At 42.8% G+C, this 24,508-nt stretch overlaps 2 protein-coding genes across 13 annotated transcripts in view; one reads left to right on the forward strand and one right to left on the reverse strand.

The window, feature by feature from the left end:
- The window catches only part of MYO9B (myosin IXB), a 42,154-nt gene extending 34,700 nt beyond the window's left edge, over positions 1 to 7,454 (reverse strand). For 8 of the 9 annotated variants that reach the window (XM_017836424.1, XM_017836426.1, XM_017836422.1 and 5 more), the window contains exons 1-2: positions 7,403 to 7,454; positions 1,953 to 2,062 (exon numbers count right to left, since the gene is read on the reverse strand). The gene's annotated coding sequence lies outside the window, so the exon portion shown is untranslated. The remainder of the gene's footprint in view (positions 1 to 1,952; positions 2,063 to 7,402) is intronic. The other variant, XM_017836419.1, reaches the window with a different exon arrangement.
- A 1,066-nt stretch (positions 7,455 to 8,520) lies between these two features.
- On the forward strand, positions 8,521 to 23,833 carry HAUS8 (HAUS augmin like complex subunit 8). 4 transcript variants are annotated; one of them, XM_017836441.1, is made up of 12 exons: positions 8,521 to 8,702; positions 8,983 to 9,038; positions 9,296 to 9,392; positions 10,343 to 10,453; positions 10,972 to 11,054; positions 11,662 to 11,733; positions 12,218 to 12,376; positions 12,971 to 13,112; positions 14,174 to 14,315; positions 15,053 to 15,197; positions 21,888 to 22,185; positions 22,822 to 23,833. In XM_017836441.1, the coding sequence occupies exons 1-10, from the start codon at positions 8,633 to 8,635 to the stop codon at positions 15,171 to 15,173; spliced, it is 1,053 nt and encodes a 350-aa protein (XP_017691930.1). In that variant the 5' UTR covers positions 8,521 to 8,632; the 3' UTR covers positions 15,174 to 15,197; positions 21,888 to 22,185; positions 22,822 to 23,833. The 4 variants fall into 4 exon arrangements, with proteins under 4 accessions (XP_017691930.1, XP_017691927.1, XP_017691928.1 ...); XM_017836438.1 differs by having other exon boundaries at positions 15,053 to 15,160; XM_017836439.1 differs by lacking the exon at positions 21,888 to 22,185.
- The last annotated feature ends 675 nt before the right edge of the window (positions 23,834 to 24,508 follow it).

Consider the following 24,508-nt stretch of genomic DNA (forward strand, 5'->3'; position numbering starts at 1 on the left):
AGCAGAGCTCAGCTCCCTCCGACACATCGTAGAGATTTCTTGGACACACATCACTTACACAGACTCATTTGTGAACCACATCCTTGCTAAAGAAAGGTCTGAACCTGCCTTTTATCTTCCATTTTAGGCAACAAAGTAAAACTAGTCTTATTCCAACCACTTTTCAGCAGTAAACAAGATCTGAAATAACCCACTTCATTCACAGGCCTTTATACCCCATCACATCAACTCCACCTTCAGTGGGTTTAGGAACCTCATCCATGAGTCTCTAAAAATCATTTGGTGTGATTGCTTTTTGCTCCTTTCAGCCTCAGTGCAGGCCAGACATCTAACTCCTATCAACTAACTGAACAACAGCCTTAGAATCAACTTCTTCCTCACTGTTAAGTTAGAAGTCTCCAGACTCAGTTACCGCCTCTGCCTTTTCCGATGATTTTTCTCTCACCTGAAATTCGGTGCCTCCAGATCACCAGGACTAAGTTTACTCGTATTGCTTTAGCTCAACACTTTATTTGCTCATCAAGGGGTACTAAAAGGAGGGGGATAATAAAGTACCCCTTTGTTTTAAGTCTGTAAATCTTCATATCCAGAATAGCAGTTCAATTTTTGTTTCAAGAACAAAGTGTTATAATTATACACTTACATGCCAAATACATTAAAGACAAAAAAAAAAGAAAGAGGAAAGAGGCAGAGAAATGCCAAAGAAGTTACTTTTTGCCACTAAACAACTGCACGGGAACTTATACAAGGCCACAGAGAGTAATCATTTCAAATTAAAATCAGCAGAGCTGGAGGTATTTAAGCTGCCACTTCCACTGCAAGTAATGAATCACTTCACAGAACATATGACATAGCTGTGCCTCATGAACAGCCTCTGAGAAGGGAGTTGTGTTTAAGGGAACACAGAGCTCACAGAAGACACTATTAGATAAGCTGGATCATTTTTAGTGGCTACTCATCAAAAGGAAGGCTGAGCAAGCCACAGAAGGCAAGACAAACCACAATACATCTCTGACCAAATGGTGTGATCCACCCAAGAATGTTTTTTCCACATTAAATTTCATTCTTTTTTCATTAAGGAGGGCTGATTGCAAGTGCTGGTCATACAGAAGGCTGGAGCAGTGAGCTCCAAGTCCCTTCATCATTTCCTGTCATTATCACTGACCAGCAAATAAGTCTGAAGTATCTGTGAAGTGCAAGTGTTAAGCTTTCTTAATCTATAAAAGCTCAGACCTTGACATACAGTAGAATCTACAGCAAACTGCTGCTCATGGGGAAGATCAATCTGGGGCTCAGATAGAAAAGTAGAACAACAGCGAATATTTTCCTCTCGAGTCACTCAGTTCAAGGGGAACAGCCTTTTGCAGACTTCCTTTTTCCACCCCCCAGCAATTAATTTCAGACATACAGTCTGGTAAGATAGAAGAAGTGTCCTCAGGAACCATTATGGCCAAAACAGCTCCCTAAAAAATGTGGCAGCAGCTTCTTGCCACCACAGAAGAGCTGGACCTTGGTGCTGACCCGTGACTTTACTAACACACATTTCCTAATCTTGCCTCATGTCACCCACCAGAATGTGGTACATTGCTCAAGATCCCAGCTCATACTTTGGAAAGAGGAAACCAGAATGCAGATGCCACTGCTCTGCAAGTGACAAACTCAGGGCCCTTACAGCCAGCAGCAGTGTGACAGCTGGGAGGGTCTGCGCAGGTGTGTACAACTGGAAAATTCAATTCTTCTGTCTGAGAATGTCTAATCATTACAGAGGTTTGAGGAAAACCTGCTGGTCTGCAGCTACTTGTGATTTCCTTAGTGAGAATATCAAATTTATTTGATGACAATACTGCTCTAAAAGAGACAGACCTCGGGCTTCACACTAAACAATATTTCAAGCCACAAACTAGAGTATAAAAGCAGAAGAGCATTCAGTGAATAGATTTTAAGTTGATTACCTAATGAGTTCCAGTATTCAGCTAAGGACAAGGTATCTTCAAGTAACTGGAGGATTAGTTCCTAGTGAAGTTACATTCCTGGCATCAAAGTAAACATTTTCATGATGGTTCTAAAAGAAAGAAAAGAGTTACTGATAAAGAGATATTGAGAAGGCAGCAAGTAATCAAGAAGTTAAATCAATTATGTAGGTCAGTCGTACAGGAGCAAGCAAATAAATGCTAAACAAATTTCAACTCAGTTTACAGATATATAACAACAAATTTATCCAAGAAAAAATCCATATGAGAGGGATAGAAGTTATCCTGAAATAGGCCTGAAAACCATAGCAAGCAATCATTCAAACAGTGTTCTAATGTAACACCACAAGCATGACAAGGAATATGATTCCCAGATAACCATAAATTAATATTTTGTTAGGCAGCCATCCTACCCTTTTACTCAGAAGATATGTGACCAATACAGCATCTAGGATAAATCCAAAATTCAATTAAAAGCTGAGATAAGAGCAGAAACAACAACAGAAAAACCTGTTAGAAAATGCCCCCCTTAGAGCCAAATACTCTCCAAGCCTTGTCTGTAAGGAACGCACAGAGGAGTCTGTTATCAGAGTCAGTCGCTGCATGGGACCTGGAGTTTGGTACAAGCATCAGTCTGGAGGACAAAGCCACAACATGGCTGGAATTTGAAGCCAAACAAACTCAGGCAAACATAAGACATAAATGTCATCAGAAGGTTAAACTGCACTGCAAAAACTTAACTGAGCACAAGGTCTAGTTGCCAAAGCTCATTTTGGAAAAATCAGTCAGTCCTCAGTTACAAATGGGCCTCACAATTAGAAAAGTTAATTAGGTACCATCCTCTCATTTATGTCCAGAATGGTCTGAAGATACGATTGCAAAGATTCCTTCTAATTTTATGGGGAGAAATTTTAAGCAATTGAAATAATTATTCAATGTGATTGGCTCATCAAGGAAGCACAAGCACAGGCAGAGAATACTGGGAGAAAAGCAGAAATACAAGAGAGAAGGTAATACTGAAACCATGCAAACCCTGCAGCCCAACCACCTCTGCTTGGTTCTGTCTGTAGATGGAAATTCTGCAGTTACCTCAACTTCTTTCAATACTCTTTCTTACAAGAAACCCCTTTCCAATGCATGGAGGATAAAAATCTGTAGCTTTACTTTTTGCTCAGACAATTTTAATAGAAAAAACAAAAATTCCAATTCTATATGATAATTTTGATGGTATTTTATAAGGGTTTTCAAGACTCCAATTAATTTTTTAATAAACCAACACTGTTCACTTCATAACATGGCAGAACTCTAGCAGAGAATTTCACCCCTATCAGCGCAGGGGATCTGTTTAGTTTAAATAAGGCCATATTTTGAAGACACATATTTAGTCAGTGAATCACAGCGAAGCTAAAAAGGGAAAGCTACCATTACAGCAAAATTGTTGAGGATGAACTTTATAATATTCCAGTTCTTCCCATTTTCAGTGCTGCATTCCTCAAATGGAAAGGTTCAAGCTTCTCCCACTGTTCACCACGTAATTTTCAACGCAGAAGGAGAAATGGATCACAGGTACTTGACCTCTGATATTCTTAAACACCAGAATTGCCAATGACCATCCCCAAAAGAGGCTGCTCTGTCTGATCAAATTGAAAACATTTAGGAATTTCAAAAATATCCATTTATTACCCATCCTTGATTTCCAAAGCAAGGAATTTCCAGCAAAACAGGCCGCAGAGACACCTTAAAATTTCCACAAATAACTATGCAGTGCAGGTAAAGCAAAGACTCTTGTCCTACCTCATGTCATAGGGGCAGAAGGTGCTGTTAGTTAAGAAGAATTAATTTTAATTTCTCCCAATATTCCAGGCATTTGTAGATTACCTGAATATTGCTTAGTAAAAACACTTCAAGGCTTTCCTTGGTTACAAAAAATTCCAGTGGACTAAATTTTACACCCTTGGGTTTTTTTTAACTAAAAGCCCTTGGCTTTTTCTACTCCAAAGGGAGGAGTTCTGAATGGAACATGCAAAATTACAACACATTTGTAACTACTCTTTGTAATCAATCCTGGCAGGGAACTTACTGCCCCAGAGTGCCTGGCAAAGGAGAAGCTGGGCTGCAATGTATAACACAGGAAAAAGGCAAAGAAATCACCTTTGGTACAGGCAGTTCCTCCTCAGTTACCTGCTCCCTGCAGAGAGATCCCAACTCACACCCTCAAACCCCCCCAGGTACAGAGACCTTCCTCCGAGTGACTCAATGCACAACCTCACCTGAAGACAAGGATGCCTTATCAGGCTTTACAGTGACATTAAAGGTCTATTTATGACATGTTACTACCTTATAAAAAGTGCAATGTCAGAGTTACAGATGTACACGTAAGTATGATTCAGAGGGAATGAAAACATGGGCCTGTTGAGGAAACAGGAATGAAGGCAAAACAACTTTACTTAGAGGTAAAGAACATAAACCAAAAGAATCTTGGAGACTATTCTACCACCTTTTGTAGCTTTCTTAATTTTATCCTTAACAGCATTACAGCTGTCAACAAAGGAAGTCAAAATTTCACTGTTCTAATGCTGCATTTACACCGATGAGAAACTTTTTAAAGAAACTTTGGGTTGAACTTTCATGTGAACAGAACATATACATGTCAAAAATACCTTTAAAAACACTTTTATTGTAAAATATCCTTGGTCTTTAAAGGAAGAGCAGATTTTTTAGAGTCTGCATTGAGTTTCATTTGGTAATCAGAGACACACAATACAATAAAGCCTCAATAAAAGGAGCTCCACAAGCCACGCTTAAGTCACTTGATACACCAAGAAAACACAATATACTAGAGACAAAACCTTTGAATTTTCATTTTCTGAAATAAAGACATTTCTAGTCCTTTCTATTAAAAATATAAATTCTTATCAGCACCTCAGGCTTTATTTCTCCTTGGTATTTGCATAAACAGGCCTTGTTTCTTAGAAATGTGATAAACTCCTTCAGCCTTCAAACTTGCAAAAAAAAAAAAGTTCTGAACCACAACCTTTTCGTTGAATCAGAATTTTTCACTCCTTCCCTTGGCTGTTGGGACGGCCAATACTGTTGCATTTCTTAGGAATTTTTCCTTTTTTAATGCCTAGGATATGCAAACGCTGCCTTTTGACCTTCTAGCTGGCGAAGGCCATACTGAACTATGTGCATGTGAGTCAAACAGTTATTCAGACATGGAATTATTCAAGAAGTCTAATGTTTGAATCACTAGCGGTCAGAAAACTCTGCCTGTACAAAGCACCTTCTCTAGATGAAGCTCATTTAAATTTTTCATCAGCTGCATTTACTCTTTCTCAATTATTCAGTCCTGTAAGTGTTTTCCACCGAAAACCCAGACCTGGGACTCTTCCCTCCGTGTTTGTGCAAACAGCTGCTCTGTCACTGCAGAAGCCGCAACATCCAACTTCTGGAAAAGCTTTTTGTTGAGACAAACGTTCAAGTAGGGTTAAAAAAAAAAACCAAACCCCAACCAACTAAAGCTGTATAGTTCTACAAACACAGTTCCTTTACATTACTGCAGTAAATCCTGAGTCTTACGCTAATAAGACTAAAGACAGAGGAAGTGGCCTTAGATGCATCATCCTGAAAACCAAGATATCAGACTTTAAATGTAGAGGCAGAGAACCTCATCATAGTTCAAAGACAAAATAATCAAGATGAATTCTTTTCTAAAAAAAGCCAAAATTCATCTTGACGATAATATGAATATGCGTTAAAAGTTCCCCAAACTGCTTCCCCTACATTAAATGGATTTGCTCCTGACAAGATTCTGAGTGAGACACTGAGGGTCTACTAAAACCTGATGGATGTGACACCAGCATCCCAAACCAGAATGCAGAGTTACCTCACACTGTTACTTTAGGTCAAGTTCTTCAGCCATGGATTCCAGCTACCAGGCCTGAAATCAAAGTTCCTAATTACCCATGACAAACTCCTATTTGCAAACAGCTTGGCAGACACTCCGATACCAATCCACCTCTAGGAGTAATGTGGGAGGATGCTGATGACATCTCTGAAAGGCTAACTGCGTCTGCCGGAAGCCTGAGATCATCTCCAGCCCTTTTGCTCCACTGCCACCCATTTCCACGAAGTGAAATCAAAGAATACTGAGCTCATTTGCATCCAAAGGGCCTCTCACTTTTCACAAACGAGACTTGCAAATAAAGTTGGGTAAAAATTTTGCCAAAATATTTAAGGAGTAGTAGAAAACAAGGTTAAAAATGACACTGGGAAGTCATCTTACATTAGGATCGCACACACCTATGTCAACTGTATGGTCAGGAGAGTTATGAGTCAGGGTAGTAGTGTGCTACTTTTAATCTAGAAACATGTAACAAAGGATGTTCTCAGCTTGCGAAAGCTTTACTTTCCAGAGATTGCAAAACCAAGCTTACCAAAAGCCCGAGCACTACCGACATACACACAGCTAGAGGCATGAATCAATTGGGCAACGATGGTCACCACGATAAAGCACAACTCCAGCACGGCAGCAGCGCTGTCAAAACAGCTGCCCAAAACCAACACAAACAAAACAAAAGAGCTCTGAGAGTTTTAACGAAACATTTGAAAGATGCTGAGATATTACAGGCTGTTCATACTGAGAGTCAGAGGCGGAAAAGCAGAAGGTTGTGTGGTTGAAAGATGGGAGGAACAGGAGGTGGAAGTTAACACCGTGCCCGGCTCAGCGGCCGGGTCTGCCCCGGAGACGGGAGGCACAGTCTGGCATCAGGAACATCCCTTCCCCGGAGCACCTCCAGCTCCTCGGGCACGGCAGATGCAGAGCGGGTCCAGCAGCACCGCATGTGCCCCCGCACGGTGCAGCCCCGCACCCGGGCACGGCACCAGCCCCGACGGGATCCGCTCCGGGGGCGTCCCGGGGAATCGCTCCGGCCCCGAGCTCCGGAAGGCTGCGCAGGAGACCTGCGGCTCTCCCCGGTTTGGCACCGACCCCCAGATATCCCACGAGAACAGACCCCCAGACACCCCCTCGGAACTGCCCCAAGGCACCGATCCCCGCATAGCTTCTCAGAACGGACCCTCGGACACCCCGTCGGAACCCACCCCCGCACAGCCCCTCAGAACCAACCCACAGCTCCACTCGCCTGGCACCGACCCGCAGGTACCTTCTCGGAACTGCCTCACGGCACCGACCCTCGCACAGCCCCTTACAACCCCAGACACACCACCAGAACCCACCCCCGGAATCCTCTCAGAACCCAGTCCCAGGCACCCCCTCGGAACTGCCCCAAGGCACCGACCCCCGCACACCCCCCGGCCGCTCCACAGCGATCCCTGCTGCCGCCACCGCAGCGCTGAGTCGCCCGTAGTGAAGAAGGAGGAGGCAGAGGAGACCGGGAGGACGGGAGGAGGAGGCTCGCTGAGCCCGTTACCTGCGCCGGTGTCGAAGCGCGGACGCCCCAGCCCCGCCGCAGCCCCAGGCCCCGCGCGCGCCACTTCCGGGTGGGGGGGCGCGCCCATTCAGAGCCGTGCGCGAATCGCGCACGCGCCGCCTCGCTTAAGGGCCGGGGGGGTGGGGGTGGAATGTGTTTATGGGGCCGCGGGTTCGACACCCGACCAGGGTTATTCCACCGCCCGAGGCTCCTGGCACAGCTGGGCAGCGGGAGCCAGGTGCTGTCTGTGTGTCTGTCTCGCCATCTGTCTGTCAGCGGCAGTGGGCGGATTCCTGTCAAAACTCAAGAACCTGTGCTGGGAGCGTCGCCGCCCGGCGCTGTGAGAGCTCCCACTGGGGGAGTGGCTGCTGCTCGATGTGTGACAGCGCTGGGGCAGCGCAGAAGCTCCCGAGCATAGTGTGCTTGGGTTCACTGAATCACAGAGTGTTTAGGGTTGGAAGGGACCTCTGCAGATCGCCCGGTCCAACCCCCCGTGCCCAGGCAGGGTCACCTGGAGCAGGTGACACAGGAGCGCGTCCAGGTGGGTTTGGAATATCTCCAGAGAGGGAGACTCCACGCCTTCCCTGGGCAGCTGTTCCAGCGCTCTGCCACCTCTATGGAAAGAAGTTCTTCCTCATGTTGAGGTGGAACTTCTTGTGGTTTATTTTATGGCCGTTGCTCCTCATCCAGTCACTGGGCACCACTGAACAAAGTCTGGCACCATCATCTTGCCATCCACCGAGGAGATATTTATATGAATTAATGAGATCCCCTCTGAGTCTTCTGCTCTCTAAACTAACCAGGCCAGCTCCTGCAGTCTCTCCTCATCAGAGAGATGCTCCAGATCCCTCATCACCTTCGTGGCCTCCGCTGGACCCTCTCCAGCAGCTCCTTGTCTTTCTTGTCCTGAGGAGCCCAGAACTGGGTTCCACCAGCTGACGTTGCAGAGAGCGGCCACCAAAGGCCTGAGGGAAAAAAGGCTTTCGGGCCCAGCCAGGAACTGCCAGACCCTCGTTTAACCCGGAGGGCAGCAGCCGCCGGGTGCGACCCGTCAGGCTGCGGTGGCTCGTTTCAGCCCTCCGCGCCGCCAGGGGGCGCTCTGCCGCCGCCGCCCAGGGCGGTGCTGCGCGGGCGCGTTGGTTCAAACGCGATGGCGGCTGAGGCGGCTCAGGGCTGAGGGGGAGGGATCTCTGCCCGGCCCCCTCGCTCTCCCGCTACTACCTTGGCAGGATGTCTGCACACAGGAGAGACCCCGGCACCGCGGCGGCGGGCGGACAAGCGCCTGTAGCTAAGCGGAAAGGTAGGCGTGGGAGGTGAGGGGGGATCCGAGCTGGCTGAGGGCGGGAGCCCGGTACGGGTGAGGGGGGAACCTCAGCCCGACTGAGGGGGTTGATCCAAGCTGGCTGAGGAGGGGGATTCGAGCCATTCGAGGGCGTTGATCCAACCCCCTTGAGGGCGAGGGATCCGAGCCGGCTGAGGGGAGAGCCCTGTACGGCTGAGGGGGGAGATCCGAGCCGGCTAAGGGGTGAGGAGCATCCGACCTGTCGGGCCCAGCTGAGCTATCTTTGCCCCTTTTCCAGGAGGAAGAACGGTGCAGTCTCGTTACCTGCAGTACGATAAGAAGAACACCGAGAAGGTACCTGGACTACCGCTCAGCAAAGGGTAGAAATGGTGTGAGGGGCGGCTCGGACATAGGGCAGCGAGACCTGGGCAAAAAACCCGGCTCTGCTGGGGTTGTGAGGGAGCTCTGTGTGTTACCAGGTGGGAGCTTGGGGCTACACTCGAGTGACTTGCAAGGTGCCCTGGGATTGAGGCTGTTTGTTGTCAGCATTCGAGTTGAAGATAAGGTACATTGCTGATTATGTTCTGTCTTACCTGTGTGTTCATTTGCAGGGTGCTTCAGCAAGTTCCTCTTCATTGTGTGCTGCCCCACCATCTTCTGCAGCTAAACCAAAATCAGTTCTTTCTCAGAAACATGAAACTTCTGTTGGTAGGTTTTACCGGTATTTCAAAGCTATTCTTTCTTTTTTCCAACCTCTGAAACTCTTAACAGCTCTAAGATGGCGATATTTTTTATTACTTGCATCTCTGCCAGTCATTATTTGTATAAAAATGGGAACTGAGAAGCTTGATGTGGGATTAAGAGATGTGAACTCAAGTGCTGGATCTAGAATTGAATGCTTGGGCTGCCTAAAAGCATCTTTCCTGCCTTATGCAGAAGATTTTGAACTGTTCTTCTCCTGTGCCCTCACCTGTACTCTGCCTTTTTTTTTTATTTAATCTTTTTATTAAACCCAGTGTAAATGCCTGAAAAATCCCTGTCTGCAAAACAGTCCATTTTTATTTCTTTTGTAAGAATTGCAAAATAATTCTCTGGTAAGGCCTTGACTTGAAAATCATGAGGAAATCGGGACATCTGAATTGAGAAAGGTTGCTCCTGTTCAACATTCTCCAGCCAGTCTTTCTCACCACGTGTTAATTCCTTGGTTATTCCCAACCATTCTTGTCTGTCGTTACCCACAGTCCTTGGTTGGCTCCAAGGTGTTTGGGACATACACATTAGTGTATTATCTTCTGGGAATTGAGAGCTTGGAGGGTCTTACTTTGGACTTTAGTCATAGCAGTTTTTCATCCTGGCTGCAATTCCATTGGTAACTTTCTTTGAAGGTTCAAGAAAAATAAGTTTCCAAGGCTTTTAAAAAGCAGGTGTTCATTAGAGAGCGCTGGTTCCTGAGACCAGTGTTTCTGATCAGCTCAAGAGGAGCTTAGTCCAGTTTGTCAAGGCTGAGCCTTAAGCAGCATTTCTCAGATCATGGTGTGGCCTGAGATGAGGGGGATTGTGACTAAAATCAACTTCTCTGTGCCTCTACAACATGTAGTTGTGAATTTGTGCAGAACCTGTTCACATTCTTTTAGTTTGATAACAGCTTCTTTTCACAGGTGTTGGCCATAGCTTAAGTCAGAGTATCTTTGAGAATGGTGACTTGCAGTCCACCTTATTAGATGAAGAAAAAATTAAAAGACCGGACCTTGATCTCTCAGCTATTAATGGTACATTTCCATTTATACCTGATTTCTGGTTTTATTATTTTTTAATGTATGTGCTGAAACATGGTGATAAGAAATCACTGTATTCTTGTATACTCACAAAAGGATTTTTTTAAATGAAGTGAATGTTGTTTCTGGTGTCTTTAAGCAGAGCTACTAAGACTTTTAAGGTTTAAATTAACCTCTCAATTTGTAATATCTTTTGGGTGCCCTGTTGGTTTTGTTGAAGATAAAAAATTAAAGTACTCTCAAGTCTTTATTCCTGTAACAGGTGGGTGTTGGACTGTCAGCTCTTCTGAAAAGTAGATCCCATCTGTCTGTAACTGTCACTTAAAGCTAAATGCTCACATGATCCACATCTGCTCATGAGTATATCAGAGCCAGACATAGAGCACAAGTCTTCTTTACCGGTGCACATAATAATTTTGAAATTATCTCTGCCTTTAAAGAACCTGATGGTATGTTGATCCACTCTGTAGACCTTGGTAGAAGAGAGCACTGACTTTTTTGTTGTGATACAGATAAAACTGTCCGCAAGAAGAGTGATTGTTCAGAATCAGCTGAAGAAGGAGATGCATGGACACAGACAGAGAAAACTGGAGCAGTGAGTCTCACTGCTTTCATTTGTAAGGATATTTATTTCGAAATGTGCAAAATGAAGATTTTCTGTCTCTTTAATCTGGATTACAACTGAGGTCCTGGGATGATCTAAACCCTCCTGACAGAAGTCAGTTCTACTGGTGGCAATGTGTGGTTTGTTTATCAGATCTCTGAACGCTGACCAGAACTTTGCTTCTCTCTGGTAAAGAATCTGTTCCAGTTATAGCATCTCCTCAGGTGGATTCTTTTTGCATTCCTATCCTGTTTAGTTCTATCACCTTATCTTTGAGATTTATCTGCTTAAAGAACTAACATTGATTCAACCTGGTTTGAAGTGCCTTATTTAGGGATCTCATTCAGTGTAGGACTAAAACTTCAAATTCTCTGCCAGTATTATGAAAACGTGCTGAAAATATTATAAAATGTTGTGGAACAATAAGGTATATTTAATGAACACGAGTTGTTTAAAACCCCAAACTTTTCTGATCAAACTTACTGTTGTTGGTGATGATTCCAGGCACAAATCGGACTATTGGTAATTTATTTGACCACTGAAAAAATTATTGCTTAAATACCAAACTTGATGCAGTATATTCTTTTCTTTTCTGAAGGAAACTGATTCCAGTGATTCAATGACAGAGCTGGAATCTGAGACACTACTTTTAACTTACTTAAGAATAGAGGTGAGAGTCAGTCAAATATTTGGTGTTTCAGGTAGAACCTGATATTGAGGAATTGTTTAATTTCTTAAATGCTTCCTGATCCATAGAAGTTAGATTTTTGTGACTGTATGTGATTATGGTTGTAAAAGTGTGTTATTTGCTTTGAAAACTCTTAGAGTGAGTTTAGTGCCAGTTTATTATCTGGTGCTGGTTCTTAGGAATTGGGGGGATGCAGAAGTTTTGGGAAAACTGTGTGAGTCGGGCTGGAGTTCAAGGTTATAGCAGTGACTTTTTTCCCTCAGTGGTGTATGTGTGTATTTTCCTTTACAAAAAGCAGTAGGGGAAAGAGGATTGAGGGGGGCTTTAATTCTGATGTTCTGTGCTTATTACGTGATGTCTCCTATTCATTAGTTACAGCTCTTTGACCTGGTTTACATCTGTTTACTCAGAATATGTTAATTGCTTAGGTGTAGCCTTAACTGTGCATATTTTTGGGATGTAATAGACAGGAAAAAATCTTGCCAAGCTGGAGGAAAAAGCAGAAAAAAACTTGATGATGTTGTCTGAAGAAAAGCAGAGACAACAGGAGAAGCTCTTGGAGTTGAAACGTGAAATTCTGCTTAAAGAGAGAGAGCAGAAGCTCAGTGAAGCATTAGACAAACAGGTAGGTTGTTTACAATTTATGCTTACATTTAAACAAACTCATATATGAAGTAGCCCTTTATTCAGAGAATATTTCTCTGCTGGAGCTGAGATGCCAACCCTTAATGAGAAGTGAATATCTTGTGTTCTTTCTTTGTCTGGTTTGTCTGTGTTACCCAGCTCTAATTTGGCTGTAAGAAGACAGGTTTCTTATGAATAATTAATGTTCAAAACTGTATCTCTCTTTGCTTTTTAACAAATATGCACTGCAAAAATGAAACAAGGCTTTTGGAGAACACTCTTGTTAAGTACAGTTAAAGTAATTGAAGCATCTGCTATAAAACCTTTTGCCTGCTGTGTTGCTGATACCTCTGAGCTACAGGACCAAAGAAACTGGTATTGACCTGGGCGTTTTGAGGTGGTAGAGGAAAACATATTAAACAGCATGATGGGATTATTATACCACAAATTTCTTGAATTCCTCTGTCAGAAAGCATTTCAGAGTGATATTTGGTTGGAGGTTTTTTAATAAATTATTTTTCTGTATTGAGCCATGTTTTTAATTACAAAGTAGCTGCTTTTGGAGAAGTCTTGGTTCATTGTGTATGTGTTTCAGATTGAAGTGCTGTCTCCCCTCGTTCCTGTCTGTGAACAGTTTCAAAAGCAATATAAAAGCTTTGCAGCTTCCCTGGATGCCACTAGACATGAATTACCCATAAAGAACATTCACATAGAAGGAGATAAGCAAACATATCTTGGTATGAAAACTTGATTTACCAAATTTACTTTCAGAAATAGTGGTTTTATGCTAAAAAAACTTCTTATATTGTTATTGCTACATGTGTCTATGGCTATTGGAGGAATTTTGAGTGCTCTTAGAGCTTATGTGAACACTGGGCTGCAGCATTAGTCACACATTGTGCTGTGTGTAATTCTTATCTCTGTTTAACCACTTCACTGCACTTGAACAGGTTTTTTATCTTGCAGCAGGGAAGAGATTAATTTTTTAAGCTGGGTCAGTCTTCATATACACCTTCTTTAGCAAATTTCTGTATATTTTAACTGTATTCATGACATTACTCCTCATTTCTTGTCCCTACTGCGTAAATAAGGAATATGGAGGAATAAATAAGTAAGTAAGGAAAATGTTAATGAGGAAAATGTAGGAATACTGTGATCTCTTCCTTTTTCTGTGTTTGAGAGATACACTCACCTGGGTAGACTTGCTCATGTTTCTTGTAGAACTGGAGCTTAAATATTATTGTGTTGTGTTGAATCAGAATGTTCAATAAATCAGTACATGTGTTTTGTATTGAAGTCTGGACAAAAAGTTACATTTTTAAACTACTGGTCTGCAAGAAACAATTTACAATAATCTTGCACTTAGAAACAAATGGAAACATTTATTAAAGAACTTAGAATTCTTGTAAGAAGACTTGAAATAAATAGGTTTATGTTCCTTTTTGGTTTATGAACGCTGAAGGAAATGACTGGATAAATTTCTTGGGGGGCTACATGCCAAGAGCAATACATGTAACTGGCCAGGGAATTTTGGATGTTTAAAACTTATTTTTTCTCTCGCATTTGCATACTCTAAAATTGCTAATCAACCTCTCATTCAATAGCCCGTTGCTAGTGCTTGTCACAATAATGAAAAATAATTTGGCTTTCACAGTTTCACAGTGTGTTTGTGAAAGCTGAACAAACAGTAGTTTTTCATTATCTAGTTCACTTGCCTCTGGGTTACTCCAGCTGCTGATATCCTGTATTAACTGGTGGCACTGCATTTTTAATAATACCTTTAACATCTCACTTGTAGATGAACTGGGAAAGCAATTAAAGATCACACGGGAGCTTCTGACAGAAATTATGCCAAGCCACTCAGAAGACTGTGCAAAAGCACTTACTGCACTGAAAGAGCTTAAAGAAGTGTCTCAGAAACTGGATAAAGAGCTTCAAAGGTAATTACAAAAGTTGGGTGGAAGACTTGTTGATTAAATATTCCAAGGAAAATCTATCAACCTTGCCAGAATATATCCAGAACATAGAATGGAGGAGGATTAACTGAGGGTTTGGTAGCAGTAAGTTTAATTCTCTTTATAGCAGCCCATCTGCATTTCTGTCCCTGCCCTACCTACAGTCAAAGTAGGATGGTTGGCTTTGTTTTTGTTTGTGCGTGCCAAGTGAACTACTTTAGTGTGCTATTCTCTGCCGCTTTAGGTGAGAATTTCAGTGAGCAAGAACAGACCTGGTAAGTGCAAATATGTAGGAGTGGAGAACTCTGGGAGACAGAGAAGTGAACTGGAAACAATGTCTTAAATAACAACCCTGCAAATGTATCATCCTTTAGGAGCATAGAATTGTTTTTTTTTTTTCCTCAAGTATTGTATCAACAAATACAAAGTACCACCAGGAAAGTGAAGAAGAGTTAAAGCATGACATATTCAAGAATATTTCATTCATTGTCCCGGAAGAGATTACAACTCAAATCATTGAAGCTACTCATCTCCCCCACCTGCCAACTGCCCCTGTATTCTCCAGATTCTTGTCTTAGGGAAGAAAATTCACATTTTACTTTTTTTTTTATTCTGGTGGGGCCATAGTAGGAGAAAGACACCAATGTCCAGGTGTGTAGTCTTTGGGCTAAAGCAGAAGTCACTGTCCTTTGGAGTCACTGATTCAGCTTCATGTGTTCCAGGAGCTTCAGAGAAGTGCAGAACCTGTCGTTTGAAGTCAGTAAAGAAGTTTCTCTGCATAACCAAAGTGCATGTGAAGAGAAGCACGGGCTAGATGTTGTGAAACGCTGGTATTTCAACTAAGTTTCTGTATAGTTTTACTGCTGGGTAGGTGCTAACTCAATGCCATTGGACATGCTATCCTTTTGCTTCTTGTATGAACATACAACAGTTTTTCAGTTATATGAGGATGTGAAACCAGCAGCACTGATACAGAAAATGGAGTGTTGTTCTGCCTGCTGTCCCATCAGGACACATCACAGCTCTCTTTTAACATGGATTTCTGTGACAGCTGTTTCATCACTTTCTGCCTTGACGATACTGTAAAGTAAATAATAAGAAATAATAAGTAAATAATATTCCTGGTGTTGCCTAAAAGACTGCGGAGAAAAAGACTCCAGGCCAATTTATTGTATAAGATGAGATAAAGAGAGCAGGTCCTTTAACCTCAGGCCTAAGGCCCAGGGAATACGTACCTCGCACACCCCCTCAGGCAGTCGTTCTATGATTTTATAATAAGGTCCATCCAATCCCGGTTCTGTCCAACCCTGGTTCTGCCCCATTCTGCCCCTGACACACCTGTTTGGGAATTGGCTTTGGGGTCTTTGGGACCCCTTCTTCCTCATCTTCATCTTCTTCAAAGCACATAGAATCCTTGGGGTTCCTCCAAGGTTCTGGGCTTGAAGGTCGCTGTGTCTATGTGATATCTTCTGGTCCAGGCCTTAGGGTGTTTTTCTACAATTCTACCTTGAAAAGAAGACTAAACATGCTAATGAAATTTTAGAGGGATTGATATGAAATGGGATAATAGGGTTGGGTATGTGTAAACATTATGCTACAGGGTAAGGGATATCATCATGGCCAGTCTTCGTGAACGAAGATTTTTGGGAAAGGTCTTTACCCTTCGAGCCTGCGCAGTGGATTTTTTAGATGAGACACAGTGTGTGCTGAACTGAGCCCACCCTTTAATCCTAAGGTTCATCTGCTGGGGCCAAGCGAGCTCGGACAGTGGCAGTGAGGTCCTCAGGACGTAGGTTTGTTTAGAGTGACCTTCTCTTAGATGGATGGCCTTACAGGGCTGACGAGCTCCATCTGCCCGGGGAAGTCCCCTGACTGGGAATCGAACCCGGGCTGCGGCGGTGAGAGCGCTGCATCCTAACCACTAGACCACCAGGGGGCCCCCGTAGGGATATAATACAGCTACATTAAAATCTACGTTCACTACACATCTACTTCTAAAATCTATAAAAGTTTAAAAATCAGGATAAAAAAGCTCTGAGGCATCAGTCCCCCCTTTAGAGATGGATAAAACTCAATCTTGTCCAATCTCTACCACTTATACCTATCATTATACCAGAGAGATGGCCAACATCTACAACATCGGTTCATGCAATGAGCTATTATACAAACACTAATTATGCATATCACTAATATAAACAGTTGTTTTATCTGGGTCCAATTTGGTAACCGTGAAGTAAGTTTGTGGAGAATGTCTCCAAAACCCAGTGAGACATCCTCAGGAATTGCCCAATGTAGAATTTAAACTTGTTGCCAAATTTCAGCTGAATCCATAGTGCAAATCCAGCACTCACTTTCATGAAGGATATTGGATCCATTTTTGCTAAAGCCACATGTAAATTTTGGTTCTAAACCTGAGTCATAGTTACCAACTGTACAGATAACATATACAGAAGAAACAGTCTAGGCCACATGCTCTTCATCGGTGTCAGGCTCTGATTTGCTAGTAGTTCCAGGAACTGAAGCTTTCTTAACTCTGGAGTAATGAAACCAGGGTCCTTTGCCAGCAACTTGGACTGCAGCGAGGGAAGTCAGCAGGACTCAGAATGGTCCTCTCCACTTGGCTTGCAGTGGGTCACTGTCCCAGCATTTAACGTAGACCCAGTCTCCAGGCTGGAATTGATGGGCAGGGGTGTCCAATCCTGTGGGTCTGGATAACTTAATGAATCTCTGCACTTTCTATAAATACTTTTGTAGATCAACTTTCCCCCTCATGTGAATGTCCCCTGGAATATGTGGAGCTTGGTATGGTCTCCCATATAATATTTCATAAGGACTTATGTTGTTTCTCCGCCGTGGTTGTATGCGAATTCTCAACAGAGCTAGAGGTAAAGCCTGAACCCATGACATGGATGTTTCCTGACAAATTTTACCAATTTGCATTTTAAGAGTACCATTCATACGTTCTACTTCGCCGCTTGCCTGAGGTCTGTAGGGAGTATGCAGGTCCCAGGCAATTCCCAGGACGCGACAAATCTCCTTCACTACTGTTGCAATAAAACGTGTCCCTCTATCTGATGACATTCCTAGAGGAACCCCAAACCTTGGAATTATATGGTTGAGCAAAACTTTTAGCACTTCCCTTGCTGTGTTAGTGTGACAGGGGTAAGCTTCAGGCCATTGTGTCAACCAGTACTAGTATGTACTTGTATCCCTCCCTGGGTGGTAACTCAGCAAAATCTATTTGCCAGTAATCTCCGTGAAGGTCCCTGGCCTTTGTTACCCCTGGCACCACTCTCTTGCTTGTATCAGGATTATTTTGCCTGCAGATTTCACATTTACTTAAAATGGATTGCACGACTTTGGTCATACCTGTCCCTATTACTGCCTTCTGCAAATAGGCAGATGTTTTAGAAGGTTTTCTGTTCCCCAGTGGGTAGCCTCCTGTTCCCGCAGAGCTATCTCCCTAAGGAGTTGGGGTGTGATTACAACATGTCCTGTAGGTGTAACAGCCTGTCCACTTTCTTTCATTTCAGCATTAAGGGTCTTAATTAACTGGTGGTCTTTCTCATCATATTTTGGGGTGAACCCTGTCAGAGCGATTTCCTTCTGTGGTATTACTGCTAGGATACCTTTTTCTGCAGCCCCATTTGCCACCTGGTTGGCAAAATGATTTCCTAATTCGGGAGTTGCTTTCCCCTTCTGATGAGCTCTGCAATGCGTGATAGACACTTCCTCAGGCTTCCACATACGCTGTAGGAGTGCATGGATTTGGTCTGCATGTTTGATCCCACTGCCTTGGGCCATTAGTAGCTCTCTCTCTTTCCAGATGGCTCTATGGGCACATACAACACTGAATGCATATTTAGAATCGGTCCATGTATTTACCTTCTTTCCTTCGCTCAGTTCGAGAGCTCTTGTCAGTGCAATCAGTTCCGCCTTTTGGGGTGATACATCCGCTGGCAAGGCCTTTGCCCCGACTACCTCGTCCTTGGTTGTCACTGCATGCCCTGTCATTTGCTTTCCATCCCTCATGAAACTGCTTCCATCTGTGTACAGTTCCCAGTTTGGGTTTTCCAGAGGCACGTACTTCAGGTCTGGTCTGCTGGAAAAGGCCTCCTCAATGGTCTGCAAACAGTCATGCTCAGGCACACTGTCAGTCAATGTTGAGGACAGAAACATAGGAGGATTTACAATAGATGTTGTTTTCAGGGTAACATCATCCTGTTCCAACAACTCAGCTTGGTATGTAAGCATTCTGCTGGGGGACAGCCAGTGGCCCCCCTTTTCCTCAAGCACAGCTTGGACTGCATGGGGTACATACACGACCATGTGCTGCCCAAGGGTGAGTTTTTGGGCCTCCTGGATCAGGATAACAGTTGCTGCTACAGCTCTCAAACACCCCAGCCACCCTTGGCTAACACTGTCTCGCTGTTTGAAGAAGTAAGCCATAGCCCTTTGCTGGTTTCTCAGGGTCTGTGACAGTACCCCCAGAGCAACATTCAGTTGCTCATATGTGAACAGTTCAAAAGGCTTAGTTAGGTCTGGTAGTCCCAATGCTTTTTAAGGACTTTAATTCTTTTTAATAATAAAGAATATTTTCCACTGCTGTATCATGCTTGAATATCTTCACTGATTTCCTACAGAAGCTTTTGTTTCCAGCTGGGCTGATACTACACAGTCCAGCAATGGACTTGTACACACTGAGTGGTCCCAGTGGTGAGCCATGAGCACCTGAAGTGGTCAGGCCAAAGGATTGGGAATGTGGAGGGAAATCACAAGCCTAATGACTGAGAAAGTGCTGGAGAGCAGGTGTGCTGGGCTATGAACATACATGCCAGATCTGGCATGCTTTCCTTTTTTGTACTTGGAATGCATTTTTCTCTGGAAGACATGCTGTATCTTGTTTTTTATGAGCTATGGAACGTCTTTCTGTGATGGTTTTTCAAAACCTTTGCTTTGTGTTGTGTTCAGAGGGGTATGTTTCTGGCTTAACCTGTGTCTATAAGGCCTTTTAGCCTCAAAAAAATTCTTGGAGCATTCTCCTTGCACTCCTTCAAGTGCTGTTCAGGCTTTCTTCCTGTGTCACTAACGGTCTAACTAGATTCTTGTCCCCTTTTATTAAAAATTAGGAGTAAATTAAGTAACTGGATCAGTAGAATGCTGTGCACTGGATGAGAAGCCAGTGTATAACAACTATTCAGACCCAACTTGTATATAATGGCAGTGTCATTTTTTTAGCTGCAACTTACCCATAAGCCGGTTTTATTGTAGGAACATATTAGATGATCTGCCCCTAGTAGTTCACCTGTGTGTGCTACCATTCAGCACAAAAATAAAATAAAAATAAAATAAAAGTGAGTTGTAAGTGTTGCAGGTAGATGGATCATGCTCTGGATCAGGAGCATGAGCTGCATCAATGAATTTGTCCACTGGGTGGGGAACTTTGCCCAGCAATCATAGCTTAGCTACAAATAAGTAGGGTAGTTAGTTTTGGTGGATAGAGATGTGGGTAGAAAGGCTCCAATGTGATGAAAGTGTTTTTTCCTAGGGTTGGATTATTGCTTAGGCTGTGCGTCCTCACACCTTTAACCTTCTTATGATCAGTGTGTCATTCTGAGACTCTGAAAGTCATGAAGTGATGTCTTAAACATGAAGGAGATGAAATTAAAATCAATACTGTAATATCTTGATAATAATGTCTCTGAACAGACATACCAAAATGTCTTTCCTAGGATTTCTTGATTGTACACCTCATTGCTGTTCTAAAAATATATTTTTCTTTAAGAAATACTTATAAATTAAACCCATCCTCTTCAGTCAAATGATTTTCTACCACTGAGATACTATTGTGTGTGTATCTATACACCCAAATGTTACTTGAGCAACAGCCAGCCACGCAAATTTTCCCTCTAAAAAGGAGTGGAATGCTGTTAGTTCTCCCCCAGAGGCAGTGCTTGCTGTGACCACAATTAAAGGCTCTAAATCCTCGGGGCAGTAGTTCATCTCTGCTGCTGCAGGTGGCAGTCGTTATCCTCACACAATTCCAGGGAAAAGGGGAGTCCTGGAGCTGGAGCCAAACTACTTGTCCAGAACAATGCCGTGCCCGGGGATGTGCGCTCATTGTTTCAGAACAACCAGAGGCATTAATTTGAGCATTCTGGCCGTTCTTTGCCTTAAATTGAACATTTGTGTAATTCTTCATACAAATGGTAGAACAAGTGTCAGCCAAAGCAGCTCAGCCTCTCCAGGAAAGGCTTTGAAACTAGTTTGGACTGAGACTTTTCCTTCTTGAATTTTTCTGAATATTCTAAGTGGTTCTGCTTTGGCTCTTTGCAGAAGGGTTTTAGGTTCCTCCACCTTGAAACAGCTACAGAATTGGATGCTGTCATTTAACACTGTACAAACAACAACAAAGAGCTGCAGAATCACTGGAGCAGGAGCTAAACAGATGTGACACCACTTATTTTGTATTTTCCACTTATTTTCTGACAGTGTTACATGCTCTAAATCGGTTGGAATCCTAAACAAATTAAGGGCTCTTTTTTATTCAGGTTATCAATCTTTTTCTTTTCCCTCCCCCAGAATTAATAATGTTCTCCCTTCTGTAGCTTGTACCAATGAAGACTTAGTTTTGTTTTGTCTGAACTTGTGCAGTATTTGCTGCCTATTTATTCATCTTTTAGGCAGAAGTTCTTCTTAACCAATTATTAACATTCATGTGTTCTAAAGTGCTTTTGTGGGGGGGAGAAAGGGATTTTAAGACTGTCTAAAAAGAGATTTGCAGCTCTTTTAAGCAGGGTTTGCAGTTGCAGATTGCCCTGCCTGGATCCTGGTAGAGCTCTGACCACATTCTCCTGAGTTCCTGGCTGATGTTGCCAGACTCTTTCATTGAGTTCTGTGATTTAGATCTTCATTTCTCTGTGTTCTTACTGGACTAAAAAATATTTAAGGGTTATGAGCAGACTATATGGCTTGAACCAAAAGCCATGACTTTCCGTTCTCCAGCTCTGCATTAAATCTCTTAATTTCATGATCTCCAGAACTCCACTGTCAAAGGTACATCACCTTAACTGCTGCATCTCCTGACTTTTATTTTATTTACCACTCCATCTGCAGTTAACATGGTGGGTCCTCAGGGGAAGCCTGATGGACCAGGAGTATAGAGAAGGGCAGGCTCCTGTGCTAAAGGCAATGGAGTTTCCAGTGCAGTTGAGGGATCCAAAGTACCACAGGTTCTCATTTCTGTTCGCTCAGCAGAAAGCTACTGACTAGAAAAACAACTATTTTAACTTGCAGCACATCACAGGCAGTGATTTCAGAGGAGATGGGACACCAGCTCGGGAGGGCTGAGTCAAGGCATTTTTTGGCTGTAATTCCTGTTCTCTAGGGTCAAGATAAGGCAGGATCCCTCCTGCCTGGGGTGCCCTGGGAGATCCTCGGGGTTCCTGTTCCCCTCCCCCCAGCTCGTTTTTCACACTGCTGCAGAGGGTACTGGTTCTGTGCTCATCAACAGCACATAAGCAGCTCATGACCCCAGCAGATGTTTCTGCATTTTAGGCTAATGAGAACTTATTGGATTACTGCAGTCTTCCCTGCCTCAGAGTAAATACCACTTTGTTGGAGATCCGGAAATTCATCCTGAATATGATAAACAAACTGCTGACTGGGCTGGGACTGCCAGGACATGAAAAGAGTTCCAGAGCGGCAGAAGATCTAATAGCTCTGAAATGCACCACTGAGCCACACCAATTAAGAGCATTTCCAGTGATTAAGTGAACGTTCCTGCTCAACTCAGGAATGGTTTTGAGTTGTTTCTTCCACTGCATTTGTGTGTGGCCTGCAAAGCAAGCACAAGGTTTGCAGAGGAGTCTCAGCTGCCTCTTATTTTAAAATAATTCTGTGATATTGTGTACGCAAGACCTATTGAGTTTCTTGCTTAAATCTTGAATTTTTTGTATTAGGGAAGCAAACACAACTTGCCTCTTCAGACTTTTCTAATCTTTTTATTTATATAGATAATGTGTATTTGGAGGTGGCCTGTAGCATATCAGAACTTAATTCCACATTTTAGTATCTATTGCACGTGGGAAGTGACTTCACTGTTAGTCGGACTATGCACAAACTGTGCCAGTCATATGTTGGGGCTGAGAAGAAAACTATAAAACTATTTCAAAGGAAACTGGGAAGTTATTTCTGACTAAATGTCTCAATGACAGCCACTTCTGATAAGCACAGTGCTCTTCCTTCTAGATGAGCGTCTGCCCCTTTGAATGCTTTCTTAGTACTATTTCCATCACTTTGTCAGGAATTAAAATGTTTTATTGCTGTGAAAGATCAGGCTTTCCTGTTCTACAGATGAATAATAACGATTTTTGACAGAGCTATTTAATAATTATGTTCTCAATATCATTATCCTGTTATATGCTACTCAGATTACACTCTAATTTAAAATGTGCTCTTTAATTATCCTTTCCTTATAATTTTGTTCTAGAGATGCCTGTTTTCCTGGAAGAAGGATCAGTCTGGTTTCCACCGCTGTGGACTGATGCATTCTCTGTTAAGCCTTCACCCTGGGGAGCTTCCAAGAGTGTGGCAAAGCCTGGGACATTTGTTTTGCAGTTATCGGTTTCTGTATTTGCTATCTGTTTGGCTGTCCCAGAAACACAAAGGGAGAACTAAACTGGGAGTTAAAGAATGAGTGTGGCTTTTTTACCATGAATATAATACTATAAAATTAATTAAGGCCTTATTCTTGTCTGGTGCTATGTAATGACTGAGACAAACGTTTTTCCATTGGGGAGTGGGGACAAATGATTCTGGAAACTGAGGACTTGTTCTTTATTTCTCGCCCACCTTCTACTGAAATCTAGTGCTTACAGGACTTAACACAAAGCTGAATAAGTAATAGCCTTGGGTTTAGTACAGTATCTTTTCTGTGCACAATTTACATATATACTCTCAAAATCTTTAAATAAGTGAGTATTACCTTTTATAGATCTGATCTGATCATCTACGTGACAGGTTGGTGACAGCAGTTATGCTGAGGCAATTAACAAGGGCTAATTATTAATGGGGTGGTCCTACCACTTGATTCTTGGGAGTAATCTCACTGATTTGAATTTTGCAGTTGGAGGGGGGATCCAAAAGGATTCACAGCACTCAAAAATTAACATTTTTTGTTTGACAAATAGCTGTCGGATAATTTTCACATTGCATAGTTTATTTATGAGGTAGATGGGACATCAGGGTGATAATTTCTTCTGTAGAGAAGTGACAAGATTGTACAAGGGGTCAGGATGTAAATTAGATCTAGTCAGAACCCATATAGGTGTATTCACACCTTCTTCTCTTAACTGCTGTCCCTCCCTCACCTTTCTGACACCAGTATGGCCCCACATGTTTTCAAGTGCCTGAGATTCCTCAAACTTCATGAGGAGCAGAATTACGCATTCAGTAAACGAACAAAAATCCTAGCTATGCACAGTGGGTGAATATGACCCATGGATCTGACTGATGAATAGTTTTTATACATGAGCAGTTCTTACAGCCTTTAAACTCCTTAACCATTCCCAGATGTGGGTTGCAGGCGGCTGCTGGAATTCCAACACCTGTTGCATCACACTGAATGGGATTCATTTTGGCAAGCACAGAAAATTCCATTTCAGTAAGTAAATAGTTTGAAATTATATCTAAAGCCTCCTTTTTTTTTTTCAGACGAAGCTGATTCCAGCCTTATTTACAGGATTGCACATACTTTCATAATTAGAAGATGGTTTGCTTTAGAGGTTGTAATTGCCTGAGATTTCTTGTACTCAGTAAATGTCAAACAGAAATTCTTCAGTTTAGAAGAAATCTCACCTTTAAAAAAGTTAGTTGTTCCAAAGGGCTCTATTCCACTTAAGGGGAATTTCTAGCTGTGCTTTTTGAAATGTAGAAATACACATTTGTGTATTATTCTGAAGATGATGGAGCTCCATTTTAGAGCTACACTTTGCTCCATTTATCAATTCATTGCTGAATCCTGTTGCTTCTTTCGAGTCCTTACCCAGAGCTTTCTCAAAGATGAAATGTGGGTGACAGGATGGGTGTTCAGTGGCACTTGGTGATTTTTTTGGTACATATCCTGCAGATCTCAAGTATGAGTCTGTAATGAACCATTTGTGGTTTGCTCTAGAAAA

Source organism: Lepidothrix coronata, unplaced genomic scaffold (assembly GCF_001604755.1).
Source record: "Lepidothrix coronata isolate B3197 unplaced genomic scaffold, Lepidothrix_coronata-1.0 Scaffold277, whole genome shotgun sequence".
Taxonomy (NCBI): Eukaryota; Metazoa; Chordata; class Aves; order Passeriformes; family Pipridae; genus Lepidothrix; species Lepidothrix coronata.